The 17763-nt window shown below is 28.1% G+C and overlaps 1 protein-coding gene and 1 long non-coding RNA gene across 21 annotated transcripts in view; one reads left to right on the forward strand and one right to left on the reverse strand.

Moving 5' to 3' along the window:
* The window catches only part of LOC124424138 (TLD domain-containing protein 2), a 226875-nt gene that overhangs the window by 27555 nt on the left and 181557 nt on the right, over positions 1-17763 (reverse strand). For 12 of the 20 annotated variants that reach the window (XM_046962757.1, XM_046962753.1, XM_046962751.1 and 9 more), the window contains 12 exons: positions 15075-15306; positions 12663-12820; positions 12115-12507; positions 11783-11989; positions 11348-11704; positions 11107-11264; positions 10104-10274; positions 9156-9322; positions 8001-8036; positions 6812-6974; positions 4897-5125; positions 2889-2975 (listed from right to left, as the gene is read on the reverse strand). In XM_046962757.1, coding sequence (XP_046818713.1) covers positions 2889-2975; positions 4897-5125; positions 6812-6974; positions 8001-8036; positions 9156-9322; positions 10104-10274; positions 11107-11264; positions 11348-11704; positions 11783-11989; positions 12115-12507; positions 12663-12820; positions 15075-15306 — 2358 coding nt within the window. Of the gene's footprint in view, positions 1-2888; positions 2976-4896; positions 5126-5444; positions 5554-5847; positions 5983-6103; positions 6219-6811; positions 6975-8000; positions 8037-9155; positions 9323-10103; positions 10275-11106; positions 11265-11347; positions 11705-11782; positions 11990-12114; positions 12508-12662; positions 12821-15074; positions 15307-17763 lie in introns of those variants that run through there. The other 8 variants (XM_046962743.1, XM_046962746.1, XM_046962745.1 and 5 more) reach the window with 8 other exon arrangements.
* On the forward strand, positions 6179-7343 carry LOC124424159. The gene is made up of 2 exons (XR_006942243.1): positions 6179-6315; positions 6906-7343. It is a non-coding gene; the product is annotated as an uncharacterized LOC124424159 (long non-coding RNA).

Below are 17763 nucleotides of genomic sequence, written 5' to 3' on the forward strand. Positions count from 1 at the left end.
ACTGTTTCGGATGAACATATTTAACAAAAAATCTGTTAAAAATTCAATCAAATCCAAATCATGTACAATTTTTACAAGAGCTTGTAGAAAATTTTAAGGAAAAAAAAAAAGGAAAGATAATGCTGAATGTACAGCAAATATATTGAAACAAGATGACTGAATATGATGTGTGAATAAGTCACCAATTGATTTCATGAAAAGATGTTTAAGCTTTCTTTTTTTTCTTTTTTTTTTTTTCATTTTATGCAATCTCTGTAGAGAAATTTTATGCGAGCAGAAGAAATAATTTTTCTTCTTATTATGTTCAAATGCCCCTCGCCCTGTTTTTTTATTTAGATCTAAACACCCTTGAGTCATGGGTCAAATAATATATATATTTATTTTTTTTTTTCTTTAAATATCGATTAAATTGACGATGCACTAAAACTTAAAAAAAAACAATGGGCCATCATAAGTCGTGAATTAACATATAATTATATTCAAATAAAGAATGTAATAAGAAAAAAATATATTATAGAATATAATAATATAGAAATGTCACAATTCCAGACGAATTAATTTTAATGATCGAAACATTCATATTTTTTTTTTAAATAATTATTATTATTATATAGTATTTGTTACGGCTGAAGATTAATCCTAATGACCGTTTAGCACGAAGGACACAAACGTTTTATGACAGACAAAGAGAGCTTATAATACCGTTTTACGACGTACATTTCGTGTTCTATCTCTTTCTTTTTGGAAAACTTCTTAATATCATATTTACTGAATACTGGACAAAATTTCTCATTTTACGATATTTCTCATATGAAAAACTCGTACCATTACGATATAATTTATCTAATTATATAATTTAATATTAACGATATATTAATACTAATTGAAAATATAAAAGTATTGTTCTTAAATATATTTTTATTGATTTTAATTGTTCAGAAAAAAAGGAAAATAAAAAACGTATCTTAGTCTTAATCTATCATGTTTGCAACAGAAAAATCAATAAAAGATATTATAAAAAAATCGATACATATTATATTTTCAATAATATATCGTATTTGTGTGATACTATTATCGATATCATACCGATTGTTACTGGACATAAATATCGGTATCAAAATCATAACGATTTTTTAATTATTTCTCCAAGTTAATAACGTTCAAATTGATAAATCGTATCCCTTAAAAGTAAATAAATAAAATTAAAAACAAAAAAAAAGAGAAAAAGAAAAACAACTTCAAAGAGATTTTTTGTTCATATGTGTTCGGAATATATTTAACTATTTCTTATCGAAATATAAGATTTTTTTAAGAAAGTGATACCTTTAATTAGTTTATTTTATTGTGTGAAACATTCATGCATATTTTTTTATTACACCGTATATATATATATATATATATATATATATATATATATATACATATATATATATAATATAAACGAGAGAGAGAGAGAGAGAGAGAGAGATGAATCTATTAATCCCTAAGATTAGAATGTCTAAGTAATGAAAGATTGTGTCACATGTTGTACCTACGAATAGAAATAAATCCGACCAAAGGGATACTATATGTTGATTATTATTATTATTATTATTATTATTATTATTATTATTATTATTATTATTATTATTATGACGGGAAAAAGTTAATATATTATTTTGATATGATAAAAATATAAATTTTTTAATCGTGCAATCATGCCCATTCAAATCTACTTCACGAGATACACGCGTTCTAATATCTAATCAAAGGAAACACACGGAATGGTTGACGAATCGTAAAATAGCAAGCGATTTCTTACATGCATTTAACATTGATCGTTATTTAAAGAATGAATCGATTTGAAAATGAATTATAACTTAAGTACGATTTAATTATGTGAGAATTAACGAGTGAAAATAAAAAAACGGAAAAAAGTAATAGAAAAATTAAACGAAATATTCCAGACAAGTATCGAATAAAATTTCTTTATCGAAAATGTATCCTCAGTTTCGTAAATACGAAACAAAGATATATTTATGTATACATATATATATATAGCATGACTCATAGCGATCACTTTTAAATTTAACATCCGTACATCGTAAAGAAGAATTCCTGTGTAAATTCTATTTAAAGAAACAACAATCACGATCGAAGGTTTTCTTTAAGTGAATTAACCGACGAGATTATTTTCATCGTCTTTCTTTTTTTTCAAAAATAAACGAATGCGATGTGAAAGTATATGATGATGTCACCAATGATTGAACGAGGGTCAAACATGTTCGAGCGAACACGAGATTTAACCTATTAACTGCCGAAATGTTTGAAAGACGCGCGAGTCTCATGTGACACGTATCACGTGGTAAAAAGACTACGTAGATAAAGACAGGGAGAAAAAGAGAGAGAGAATACAAGTTGATTAAAAATTAAGAGTCTCTTGAATATGTTTTTTGTTAGAAGTAAAAAAAAGAAAAATATACGCACACACGCATACACACACACGTATATATATACATATATATATATACTTATAATATTAATATAAATATATATTATATATATATTATATAGTTATATATTATTATTATATTGCTTCCAATAAAGGAGATATTCAATTGATACATTAATTTATAATCGATTTGTTTCTTCGAACGAGAATAGGAAGTAACAGCAGTTTATAGGTTAAAAAATATCTTCGAGCAATAAAATGGTAGTAGTAGTAGTAGTAGTAGTAGTAATAATAGTAGTGCGGTGCTGCCTAAAAAGAATATGAAACGTGCTATATATATCTTAATATATACAGGGTGCGTAAGTCGAACAGATAAAATCGAGCATAATCAAGAGTGCAGATCGACTATGAAACATCAAAAATGGTGGACTTTGGGGGATTGGGGTGGTATCGATACCTCCGGGTCCTGGGCCTGTTCGGAATCAGCCGAAGTGCTCGATGTCTTCAGGATGGTGTACAGCTTTACGTAGGGGGCCTTGATCAGCTGTTAGCCAATACAATCGGCCATTTTTATCAACAAATCTCTTTCGAAACTATTTTTTCTCTTTTTTCGTTCTTTTTTAATTATTATTATTATTATTGTTTTCTATCTTTTTTTAAACGATCAAATTTTAAATCGAGTTGATAACGTAAATACGATCGATCATCGCATCAATAAATTAGATTTTTTTCTCGAATTTAAATGAAAAATTATATTACTCAACTATTTAACGCTTTCAAACCTATCGTTGATCATTCAGAAGTTGACTTTATCGACGTGATCAAATTAAGTAAGTTATTCTTTTAAAAGATGGGAAAGAAACAAATCCGATCTTCGAAATAATTTAAAAATATATTTAGAAAAATTTAATATATTATTTCGTAGGAAATTGTAGAAAATCGGATCGAAGAATATAAAGAGAAAGAAAGAGAGAAAGAGAGAGAGAGAATATGTACATGTTCTTTATCTGTAGTAAGTTGATAATGATACGTCTCGGATTCTTTTTTTTTTCTCTAAAGACAACAACACAAGTATTCTTTTACATTCTTCTTCAAGGACGTAGAAAACACAACAATACTTTTAAAATTATTTAAAGATCCCACGTGTGACCGGGTTGCACGGATGGGAAACTACACGTGTACATTATATATTATATGTATTTACGACAGATGACTCAACACATGTTGTGATCGAATTAAAAGACGTCATGAAAAGAGGATTACTATGTTCAAGAAAATTATATAACGGGAATTTTGTGAATTTATTTGTGAACCAATAAAAGAACGTATAGGAAAAATTTACAAATTTAAAAATTTCATGGAAATGTCTGATCATTTCTTTTTGTTTTTATTTGTTTTCATTTTGTTCTCCTTTTTTTTCTACAAATTCCCACGTTTTATCTTTTATCTTCATTGATCCTCCAATCCCCAATGACTCAATCAATGTCAATAAAAATTTTTCTTAAGAGTATAGAGATTTTGAGAAATCGATAACCCATGCAATCGCGAATCGATCAAGCTTGTCGTTTTTAATAATTTCATTCGCGAAATATTGTTGATAAGATCAGAACCATTCGTTATCGATGCGACGATCGTAAGATCGAAACAACTAACCTCTTCTTTAATTATCTTCGAATGGATTTAAAATAATAATACAAAAGCTAAAGATCTCGAAATATTACATCGACGATTATGATACAATCTATGTATTTAAAAAAAAAAAGAAGTTTTTCTTTCTTTCTTTCTTTTTTTTTTTCTTTTTTTTTCGATAAAAAATAAAAATGTGACTGAATAAGAGAGAAATTTAAATTATAATGAATACCGGCATATAAGAATAAGGATAAGAATAATAATAATAAGTGTGAAAAACAATCTACATATTTATAGCGATACATATCGTCAACGAGCAATCACTTGAAGTCGTTGAACGTTATAATCGATCAGAGATACGATTTCTTTTTGAGAGAATGCTTTTCGTTCATTCGATATATTAAAGTATTTAACAAAGAATATAAACTTATGTTCTAATATACATGTATATATAGATAGATAGACAGATAATTTCATTTTGAATTAATTCGAGATATATTGAAATGTGATAAAAATATTAAAAATAACAATTGACGAATATTTATTAGCGAAGATGATAAACTTTGTAACGTTGCATATCGCGTAACAATATCCAGCACACTTTTCTCGAAAATTTATATATCATATATATATTTATGATAAAATAAATACAAAGTGGATCGTACGAATGATCCTGCTAAAATTTTCTTTATTTTTTCTTTATCATATATTTGATTGAATTTATTCGAGAAATGACAAAAAAAAATAAATAAAATTTACGATAGGAAAATTAAGTTATTAAAAGAAAAAAAAATATATATATAATAATAATAATTTATAAGAATAAAAAGACTCACCTCCCAGGATTCTCTCGTTAATTCTGATATCTCATCGCCATCTTGATTGCGTGCCTTTCCCTCCTCAGTTGATTCTCCACTTTCGCCAGATTCCTGTGGTGTCAATTCTGGCGATAAATCTGTGTCGGTGTCAGATAGAATATATCCACGTTCCCTCCAATAATTTTCATCGAGTTCACCGTAAAGGTTAGGCACCCACGCGTGAATAAACCTATAAAGATCATCGACCCTGCGAAGAAAGAAGATACGAATGATATACATATATATCTTAATTACACGGACGATAAAATATGTCTTAATATAAATTAATGTTTAATTGTATCGACAAATTCGAAAAAAAGATCCTTTCAATAATATTATATCATAATCTAAGTCAATCATACGAATTTTAATAATTTAAAATTTATTTATACATACGAATGTTTTTTTATATCTTCGAGTAATTAGATAGATCATAATCTAATTGATACTTGGACTTGGTATCATTGAATTATCGATTATGTGAATTTTATATATAAAAATCATCAACTATTTTAATATAAAATTACCTGTTGTAAATAAAAGGCATCGTTCTTCTAACTCTATCTTTTACATGATTATTATAAATCGCATCGACGTATCCGCCTATGGTACTCAACATCCAACTCATTTTGAATTCTATTTTATATATATGTATATATGTATATATATATATATATATATATATATATATATATATATATATATACTCTTGTTTTGCGTATTAAAATTCCAAACGATTTACGCAAGCGTTTCTTGTCGCATCGTAGATACGAACAAAATATAGTGCGTAAAACGAAAAAAGAAAAAAAACAAAGAAAAAAATATGAAGCAAGAGTCGAAATTTCTTTTACAATTTCTTATTTAATATGATCGAAAATAGAATTAAAGAAAAATTATTAAAATCACTAAACTAGTGACAATGACAATTACCCGATAAGTATATTAATATAAATATATATTAAAATCGCGCTCTTCTCAGTCTTATATTGTCACGTGACCAACTTAACCTCTAAATTGTCAAAAAAAAAAAAAAAAAAAAAACAAAAAAAAAATAAAGTTCTTTAACATTTGATTTCTTTTCATTTCATTCGATTACCGAGCGAGTATCGAATATGATCTTTTACAACACATATAGAGGCCGCTACCAATCTAAACGATTTCTATTTGGTTATCATTAATATTTTACCGAAGAGTATATTGTCACTTATTTTATATTTGTTCTGTTATAATAGTAACGTCAACTGATCACTGAACAGAGAGAGAAACTTCTGGAAAACTTGCAAACGTTTGCGTTACTTTACTCTGCGAGTAACTAACGGCTTATTGGAGCATCGCTAAAGTCACATGATCAACTTGCCGATAGAAAACGTGCACATGCACTTTCGAAGGTTGTTCTACGTAAGTATTTATACTTGTTTCTCGCATATGCGTAATATGTTCGAATCAATGGCGCAATAAGTGACACACTTGAATTTATTTAACATATCTTCTTTTTATGTCTAGTGAATTTAATTATTAAACGTTTTTTAATCCGATATGTGTGTTCTTAATCGTCTTACTTTAGTTAATTGCTTGTTCCATCACTGTATTAAAAATTATAGAATAATTTTGAGTTATTCCTTTTTTTATTCCTCTATTTTAATTATTAAACATTCTTTAATTCGATGAGTTTTTTTTTTTAATTATCTTATTTTAATTCATTGTTTGTTTCAATGTTATATTAAAAATTATAGAATAATTTTGAATTCCTTTTTGTCATTCTATAATTGTCATTTATGATTTATATTTTTTTATCATAATACATTTTATCATAATACATATATCATATATTAATACATTTTATCATAATACGTCATATGTGTTAGATACATTATAAAATAGAAAAATTACATACCTATTACGTGGAACGCTGAACCAATATTCAGGACGCAGTTTCTTTTTCCCATAACTCATAATAGGCGTAGATCGTGGTATTTTTTTATCTTTAGGTCTACCAGTCCGTAGTCTCAAATACAATGGAGGATCTTCACAAGATCGTGCTGGTCGTGGTATCAGTTCTGCGTAATTGGAAGAAAAATATTTCATTGTAATATATTAAACTACATAATTATCTTAGATATAACATTGTACTTTCATTTTACAATGAATCCTCTCAAATGTTAAAATTAAAAAATTAATGTTATTTTGAATTTGTATATACACGAAAGGTCCTCACTCTTCTGTACAATAAAAAAGTTAATGTCTTATCTTAAAATAGCTATAAGAAAAATGAACACTGCATAATTGAATAAAACTGATTAATTTCAACTGGTCCTCTCAGTATTAAGCTGAATATCTGCATAAGAAATACCACACTAAAAACATTTGACAATTTTTTTTATAATTGTTTAAATATTTTTTGAATAAAAAAAAAAAAAAAAAAAAAAGAAAAAAAGAGAAGCATTTTACAATCAAATTTTATCGTATTTATAATAAAAAATTCATGCACAAAATATGTATAAATACTGTATTTAACATCAATAATAATATATGATATTTGAAATTCAATTTCGTTCAGCCAGTGATAAATGTACGTAATAAGTGGTTCAATAAAATGACAATTATTACACGCAAACTAACATCATAAAAAATTTAAGAAAAAATTCATTACGTACTGTGATTTTAATTTTATATTATTTAATATAAAAAAGTTATCATACAAAGGGCAATAGTTAAATCAAGATAATCGAAAGAGTTAAAATAGAAAATTGAGAAATATAATATTATCACGCATAGAAGAACAATTTAAACAACACCGATAATAAATTATAGTGTAAAATAAGTGATCCTATATATTCTTGAATATAGTGTGCACCTGTAGGCAGCAAATCGAAGAAAGTAAAAAAATATAAATATTTATAATGTTGGTCATTAAAACTTAGCAAACAAAAGAATCTTTCGCATGGTAACATAAGGAGAAAATAAGGATTCAGAATTAAGCTGAAATATAATGTTAAAGAAAAAGGACAAAAAAAAAAGAAAAAAAAATGGATGGTCATAACACAAAAATAGGGACAGAGCAAGCTAATACAGTATGAACCTACCGAGGCCTTCAAGTTCAGGAAAATTAGGTGCTTGGACTAGAGGGACAACAAAAACATGTAACATTACTGCATTAGTATGAATTTGTTGCTAATGAATGATGAAACCCGTCGTGCTAATGAAAAGTTCCCTATCTGTATACATTCATGCATATTACTATCAATATGAACAATGTATAAAAAAGTAATCTTCTAAAAGATAAATATAGGAAAAGTTAGAAGAACACTACATTGTTATAACAATTATGTGATCATACAATGAACAATTCATAATCGTCTTAAACACATAAGATGGCACAAAGGGTTTCAAGATTCTCAATAGATAATCATGTTTCTTATCGAAGAAAGAAAATTTGGCATTCCTAATATTTTATGTAATGAAAAAGCATTTTGTACAATGAGAAATTTACAAAAATAGTTTGTTTAAAAATACCATTTATTGTTAGCTATGAAATTTGTTATTGTAATTATATTATGAAATAACTATTATTTTTTTTTGTATTATCCATCTAATCATATTGATTTTGTTCTACATTATTAAATTTTATAATATGAATATAATAAATAACAGTCTCATAACCCTTTTAAATTAAAAGGAAAAGGATATAAAATTGTAACGCACTTAATATAGACTTCAACATGACAAATGAGCATATTTCAAAACTATAATTTAAAACGTACTTCAAAAATATAGAATACGTAAACTACTTGAATATAGAATGAAATAAGCGCATTTGGTTACTATTTATTTACATTATATTAAGACAGAAAGATTATTATATTTTCGATTTAAAATCGCACGTATCAATTTTGATATTTATTTGTATCCAAAAGCGCCCAATGTTTATGCAAAGGGACACTAATACATTAGCAACGTAACATTATCTAAAAAGCCGTCTAGCATATACGAGCGAGTGCAGTGCGAAACACGTAGTTCCCGTTTACCATTCTTACCGTTAAATGTATGTGTTTTTTTCTTATATCAAAGTTCTTACGAAAATTAGCCCAACTAGTAATGGAATCGCGTAAATGAAAAAAGTTCGTCAGAGAAGGAAAGTCTATTTTATTGTAATGTGTTAAGACTAGTATCGTTATTCTTTCCGATAAGAATGTATAACTTCCAGACTAATACATCATTTTAATCATAACGATACTTACTGTCAAAACTGACGAACAGTCCTGGCATATCCTCAACGGAAACCATACTGCGATAATCCAGTCGTGGTGCTTGCGTTAAAGTTTTACTTCCACGATTACTATCAACGCTGCTACTACCTGAGGATGTTAGAGGTTGTTGTCTGATGAAAGTACCCACGGAAGAACGCCTGAAAAATGAATCAAGAATGAAACTACATTCATAAAAATGTGTTCATCGACATTACGAGTATAAAATCAACGAATGTCCCTTTCATTTTATAATAACATTCGAACGAAATCCTCGTAATGCTAAAATTATTTTGATTAATATAAGTCGACAACATTGACATTGAGTAGGAGATACATCCAATGCAGAATTTGTATGTCCAGCGTATGCTGCAAACTAACTTTGTGGCTATTTCAAGATACTATATATGCTGTGTAGATTAATAATGTATTGTATTTGATTGTAAGCAGTTTTGTTAAGCTTTAATATAGCAAACTGTAGTATTCGATAAACTGATAGAGTTCTGGAGAGATGTAACATTTACCTGAAAACAGGAACCATCTGGGGGACCCTTAACCCCAGAAAGATAAAAGTTTAAAGATACAAAGGTGAAAGTTAAAGAAGTGTATGGATATGATAAGCATAATATATAGACATATACATATAAAATATATATAAAGGAATATTGGGAAAAAAAAAAAAAAGAAAATAATTTCTTTTACAATAAATATAACAATTATTGTTCAAAAATATTTAAAAAAATTTTTCAAGACCATACAAAATACCATACATAATCATAATAACATTCCACTCGAATATACAAAATAAAATATAATACAATTAGAGTAATAATACCAAAAGGTAAAATAACTAAGGAGATCACACATTTTGACAGACAAATACCAAGGATCAAATGTATATTTTATATAATAATGCAGGTTGACGATCAGGGTCAAACTCACCCAATTAGGCCTCCTGGACCTGGTGAAAATTGGGCATTGCTGGAGTCCTGGGAGAGAGAGGAGGCGATAAGCGGAGGAGTTCCTCCAGCTCTACCGCCCCCACCACTCTCTTCGCTGGGAGTTTTAGCAAAGAGGCCCGAGCTAAAGTCACTCACCAGGTTGATCGGCGAGCTTTTACCACCACCATTACATATTTTTTGTTAGTTATGTTAGAAATCATAGAAAAGCTTCGAACAAACAATATTGAAACTGATCATTCATGTTAGAAAAATTAAGTAAAATTATGTAAATTCCGTTTCAAAAATAAGAAATAATTTTTTTAAGAATATTCAGTTTCTAAATGTTAGCAGCACTTTGTTATCACAATTAAAAATTGTTAGTATTGCAACTGCTCTGAGAACTTTTCCTTCGAGTATCTTCAGATTTGTGTGTATTTCTTCATTTCTCTTTTATTTTTTCTTTTTTGCTTTTTCTTTTTATATAAAATACATTTTCATAACCTTGTGCTTGTTAGAAATGCAGGAAGCCACTCTCTATGCATAAAAGTAGCTACTGGTAGTTCTATTTTACAATACCTGAGGATATTCACACTGTACATTTGTACAAAACGCAACTTGCTCGTTGTTTATATCGTAATATAATTTAAATTATAAAATGTGTCGAATATATTTTTTTATATATTATGTTAATGTTCAACGAATAACCTCAAGTATATTCTATGCCTTCTAAAAATTTGCGAAGAAGCAATCACACGTGATTGTAAATAAAAATTTTAACATACAAGACAGATTTCAGCGTTCCAATTTATCAATCCTGTATAAAACATATGCTGTATATATCTGTTTGAATTTTACACAATCCTAGAACAGCTGAGTACAATAATAAGTAACATAAGCATATATTAAATTTATGAAGATTATGTTACAAAAATAGTTTTAAAAAGACGCTGACTAGTGGAAAAAATAATTCGAAAAGGATAAATATAACATGAAAATGTGTTCACCTTGAGAAGACTTTACTGAAGACAGATGAATGATGGGAATCAGCACTATTTGGCAAGCTTGAAACTCTATCAGAAACGGATTTATTTTCTTCCTCTCGGTCACCTGTGAGTCCTTCCATCCCAACCCATGACAACGGGTAAGATAAACGTTTTAACATCTTAAAAGAATATAAAAGGTATAAAAAATATTAAGAATCATATTTACAAATTCACAATAATCATTTATATTTGTTTACGATACCTTATTTCTTCTAGATTCTTGTTTATCGTCATCCTTATGTTCTTCATCTTTTTCAGGTTCTTCATTATTACTATCTAAACTAAATGATACTGAACTAGCTTTCTTTCTACCATTGATGCTAGGACCGCTATCTAATGAACTAGTTGTGATATTAGTTGGAGCTATTGTTATTGGTGGGACCCAATCCGAAGACAAAACAATGTCTGCATCAGAATATACTTTCTTAGATGGCATAGGTTGAACAATTGGAAGCGGTGGGTTAGGATCACGTATATCTATGCCAGAATCATGGCACGATAATTTGACTAGAGATCCTTCTTCATCTTCAGGAATGGCATTGGATTTTGCTGATTCTGTCTGTGAAAAATAATAGATATTTATTTTGACGTATTTAGATGAAATACATCATCAAAAATAAAATAATATAATCTTTACCTTATCAGAATTCAAAGAATCTTGTTGTTCGTCGTCAACCGAAAACGTACTTCGATCTTTACTAGGAACTGCCCAATGATGGTCTAACATCGATCTCCTACGTTCTTCTAATGTTCTACTTGCTTGACCACCACCAACACATGGTTCTTTTTCAGTACTATCTTTCTCTTTTTCTTCCTTCTCTTTGGTTGTGGCTAAATTATCCTCCTGGTAAATAGAATTTTTTGTAAATAGAATATCTTTTTTTCTTTTTTTTTTTTTTAATTTCATTAAAAGGAAAATACATTTATATGTATATATTAAAACATTTGATACATTTTATATATACATACATTTTGTAGATTGGTAGGTGTTACGAGTTCTCTATCGAAAGCTTTCGGGAATGCATCGCCTTCTCTTTCCGCACAACTGCATACACTTTCATTATCGTCACCTGCCAATTCAGGAAAAGTTTCATCTTTGCCTGGTGACTGAGATTTCTGACTATCACCTTGAGAAGGTTTCTTCATATAATATATATCAGGCTTTTTGTCTAGATTCCCAGATTTTGTATGCCCTACTCGCATATGAGCAATATCATAATATATCGCAGCATTGACTACAAATTCCATTGGAGCGATAACTCCATAAGATTCAGCACCATGTTCAATGACAAGAGGATCCGAGACATTTGGATCAAACATTACTGCATTTGGTGTAACCAATAATACACCACCTACCACACCCTAGAAGAACACAAGAAAAATCATAAATTAATATAATTTCTTAATATTTATTATCTCTTTATCGCATTAATCATTTTAAATCATTTCAATGTTATACTTATCAATCCAGAATATTTAAAATTTATGAAAAACAAAACAATTAGAATATAAATTACCTGTCCGTCTGTAATATGACGTACGTTGATTTTCAAAAATCGTTCTTTAAATGGTTGTTCATCATCTTCCATAACAGCATTTCCGCTTCCAAGAGGAGTCTTCACTCTTTCAATGTGGCCGGGCTTTGGTGATACAGGTCGCAAATTATCTAGAAGTTCTGCAAAATTAAAAAAAAAATTACATAAGTATAAAATTTATAAAAAAGAAAAAAGAAAAACAAATATATTTTCTTAATTTAATAAATATCTCGTTGTAATTGCAATTAAAATTAACTTTATTTATCAGTTACAAACACATATTTTTAAGAAATCATACCAAATTCGCACCATCTGATTGCATACACGATGTGTGTGTATCTACAAAATATGATTGTTATGCGTACATATTGACTATTGACTATTTACGATTGACCTATCTCTATCTATCACTGGACGTAGAAACGTGATTGAACAGCCTCGGATAATCGTGAAATTTACTGGAGATAGAACCAGCTTACAGTTTGTATTTAAAGTAATACAATCGTATATAGTAGTAGTTGAGTAAATATGCATAATGATTGATTATACGTTAATCAAGTAACAAATCTATGATTCATAGTGTGATACATAATGAAAATTCATGGTTATTTAAAAATAATTAATTTTAACAGTCCAGTTAATTGATTACCTATTTGTTAATTGATTCTCACTTCTTTTTTCTGTTTTTTTTTTTTTTTTTTTTTTTTTTTTTTTTTTTAATTCATCAAACAAAAAATAAAATGAAAAGATCGTTACATAAAGTATTTTCAATGGAAACTCATCGTGAAAATTGTTTTAATCATAATGGATTCTTTGTTGGAACCTATCGAGTATATATATATATACATACACACACACACACATATTGCATGTGACAAATGGTTCAGAGACGTGGCATCGATCATTTATTATTACGATGGTTTGTAATGTTGGAAAGCAGATGTTGCTGCTTCTTGCCGAGTACGGCAAGATTATTTTTTTATGTCTATCGACGTAACGCAGCCTACGTCAACGCAACAAAGGTATTTCAAAATAAAATGGAATAAAATAATATAAAATATAAAATATAAAATATAAAATTAAAGAATTTTATATCGTTGAACTTTGACATATGAAATCTATGAGATTTCATAAATAAAATTAAATAAATATCGGGATATCTTTAATCTAAAAATCAACGATCAATATATGAATAAATAATTATATTCGACTTTGACCTTTTAACATGATGTTACATATAGAAAGACAAAATGGAAAATTTTTATGGAATAAATAAAATCTTTTTTGTTTTTTTCTGAATTTTTTTATTATAACCATTTCGAAATGGGAACATTTGTTGAAATGAAAAAAAAAAAGAGGAAAAAGAAAAATTTGCAATTTCGTTGATATGATTTCGAAAGATATAACTTTCGTATAAGAAAGGGTTGCGTCTACTACTTGTTCTAGATATATTGTAATGGTAACACATTAATATGCAATGGGAAACCTTCGTATTCTAACACAAGATAACATCGAGTTCCAATTCTTTCTTGACGTTTCGGCAACTGAACCAACTATTTTTATCTTCGGCTTTTCGAAGATCACGCAAAATCCTGTTACATTATTCATATCGTAATATTCATATCGAGAGAGAGAGAGAGAGAGAGAGAGAGAGAGAGAGAGAGAGAGAGAGAGGAGGGAAGGAAGAATTTCTTTTTCATATTATCATAATTGACAATAAAGCATTTAAAGTGATCGATAGAAGACGTAAACCGAATTATCATATACATATATTACACGTCCGTTGTTGTTTAAATATTATGATCAAATGTTAATTATCGATCGTAAGTTCTTTATTAGATTTTTTAATCTAGTGCGTATTAATATTTTAATTGAATTTGAAAATATTTAATGTAAGCAATTTCTTTTAGTTTTTCAGTTTATTATAAAAAAAAAATAAATACATAAATAATAATAATAATAATAATAATAACAACAAATACAAATTCTTTTTTTGTGATCTAAATTTATATCCGTAATATGAAACTTGTAATACTTTATTTGGACCATTCTATATAATGTTCCAAGAAAAAAAAACCATCTATCTATAAAAACTCCCGAAAAAAAAAAGAAAAAAAGATTAATTCATAACACATCATTTGATTACTTTGTATATAACGTTTGAAGAAAAGAAACAAAAATAACAAAGAAAAAACGAAAACCGAGAAAAAAAAGGAAATGAAAATTGATATCTGAAATAATTCGATAAAAAAAAAGAATTCGTAATATTTTATTTGAACCGTCCTAAATAAAGTTTCAAAGGGGTAAAAAAAGAGGAAAAAAGAACAGATAGAAAAAAAGAAAAGAAAAGAAAAGAAAAAAAAAAAAACAAAAAAATTTCATCGTTAAGAGTACCTTTCTCTTCCGGTGGTAAATCGTCCTGCGAGTCGTGATCCTGTGGAGGATCTGGACTGGGTGCGTCTGTTGTGGTAGTACCGCCTCCAGCACGGCCTTCTCCTTTGTTTGGAACCCATAATTGCTGTCCTGGATAGATAAAGGTACTACCGAGCCTGTTGAGTTTACTCAGCTCGGAGGGTGTGGTGTCGAATCTGGCTGCCACTGACGTAAGCGTATCTCTGTCGCCCACCTGCAACGAATAAAAAGAGAAAACATTTATTAGAGAGAGAAAGAAAGAAAGAAAAAGAGAGAGAGAGAGAGAGAGATATCTGAATATGTTCAAAAGATAAATTCCTTTGAGGAATATTAACTATACAATGTATAATCATGTTGAATATGATTAAGATCGTCGAAATAACGACGACATACCTGATCTATGACTTAACAACGTGATGTCGTATTTATACTAAGAAATATTTTTGTTTTATTTTTTTGTATTTTTGCTTTTATTATCTCTTTTTTTTTATCGTCTCGTTCGAAGATATCAATTTCATATTATGTACAGCCGATAAAGCAATTATTATAGGTTGCAAAAAAAAAAAAGACAGAAAGAAAAAATTGTATCGATGTAAAAAAAAAAAAAAAAAAAGAAAAAAAAGAAAAAAGAAAAACATAACTTTTTCGAAACTAAAATTTCTCTGATTGATAATCACATTTAATTCTTTCATATTTTTAATATTTCATTAGAATACAATGTTTCATATGTCATACAAATATTATTCATATGTCATATTAATACTTGCATATAATATCAAGTCAATGTATATATATACAAGGCCACACGCTCATATATTGCAAGTATCAATCTATCTAATCACGTACTACGCTATTGCAATATTCTAATATACTAAACGTGATTTAACGCCAGAGAGAAAGAGAGAGAGAGAGAGAGAGAGAGAGAGACGATAATGCATTATTGGTTAATTACTTCGTTCTCTCTTTAAAGGTCGATTCACACAATTTCAGTTTGGTAGTCTTCGCGTTAAAATAATAATTTCCGAACATAGTGATTTTAATTTATGATTAAACTTTATGATCTTAATTATTATCAAAATCTATAATTTTAATTATTATTAAAATTATGGTTTTATTATTATTGCACGTAAAATATATACGATATTCACATATATCTCTATTTAATCTCAGTTCGGTCATCGATCATCCATCATACATATTTCTTTCTCTGTGTCAAAAGTTTGTCGACAACGATATTTTCTTTTCTTTTTCTCTCTTTTTTCTTTTCTTTTTTTTTTTTTAAATAACTGACGTTTTTTTAAACCGAGTCCTTTGTTTGTACAATACATTGTTGCGTTGCGAAGGTATAACAAAATATCGAGTGACGTATGAACAATTCATTTATCAAATCGATTAACTCCAATAAAAAAAAGGAAAAAGAAAAGGAAGTAGAGAAAATTAAAAATTGATATTAGAATTAGTATTAAAATTATTATAAAAAGTTGATAAAATTATACAGATCGTATGTTATTTATTATATTCAACATCAATAAAAATTTTTCTCATTTAATGCCGTTAGACATTATTATCAACGAAATTTATTTTAAATATAAAATAATTTTTATATTTATTTTAATTTATTTTAAATATAAAAAGTTAAGAATCGATCATCCTCCTTCTATGTGACTGCTAAACTGCTAAAATTAAAAAAAAAAGAAAAAAAAATATTTAAAAATCGAGTTCGCTTTGATCTGTGTGTAACAGTAATATATTTTTGAGATATATTCTAACGGATACATTTTAATAAATAAAACTGATATTTGAAAATTTGAACGATTAAGAATTACTGAAATGATAACTGAGAAGACCTATGAAGATCAAGAATTAAAAACGTATGGGCGATATTAAAACTATTCGAAAAAAGAAGAAAATAGTTTCTTCTTCTTTTTCATTTCTTTTCTTTTCTATTCTTTCTTTCTTCTCTATTCTTCTTTTTTCTCTCCTTTTTTTGTCATTTTATTAATACAAAAAAGAGATCGAAACATTTTCTTGTCCGCAAATGATTCCGTTTATTTATTTATTATTTCAAATAAATTTATCTCTTGAACCCTCTTTTATTATTATTATTATTATTATTATTATTATTATTATTATTATTATTATGATAGAGAAAATCTGTCGTCTCTTTGTGTTATAAAGGATAATAAAAAAAGAAAAAGAAATAAAAAAAAAAAGAAAAAAAAAGAAATAAAGGAAAGAAAATGGCCGCAAGCTATAGGACGAACAGAGAAGAGCTCGAGAAGCCAGTAGGGGGGCCAGAAGAAATAAATGATAAAGAAAAAGGTGGTGGATGCAGGAGCAAAGGAGGCAGGGACGAAGGCAGGGACGAAGGCAGCTGGTGGATGGGTTAGAAGAGGGCGAAATGGTCACAAAGGAGAAAAATTAACGCACGACAGAGCCAATTTTTTGTCAGGTTTTTAATCAAAGTCCGAAAGCTATTTTGGATGAGAACACTATGGGTAATTTCGTATAAGCTATTGTTATCCAATGTTTCGCATAAACAATCCGATGCGCGTGCGCCACATACATATATAAATGAGAAATCGATAGTCATCAGTTACTACGTAAGCTGATTATTATCGATCGCAGTGAACTCTCTCTCTCTCTCTCTCTCTCTCTCTCTCTCTTTCTC

This window comes from Vespa crabro, chromosome 5 (assembly GCF_910589235.1).
Source record: "Vespa crabro chromosome 5, iyVesCrab1.2, whole genome shotgun sequence".
Classification (NCBI taxonomy): domain Eukaryota; kingdom Metazoa; phylum Arthropoda; class Insecta; order Hymenoptera; family Vespidae; genus Vespa; species Vespa crabro.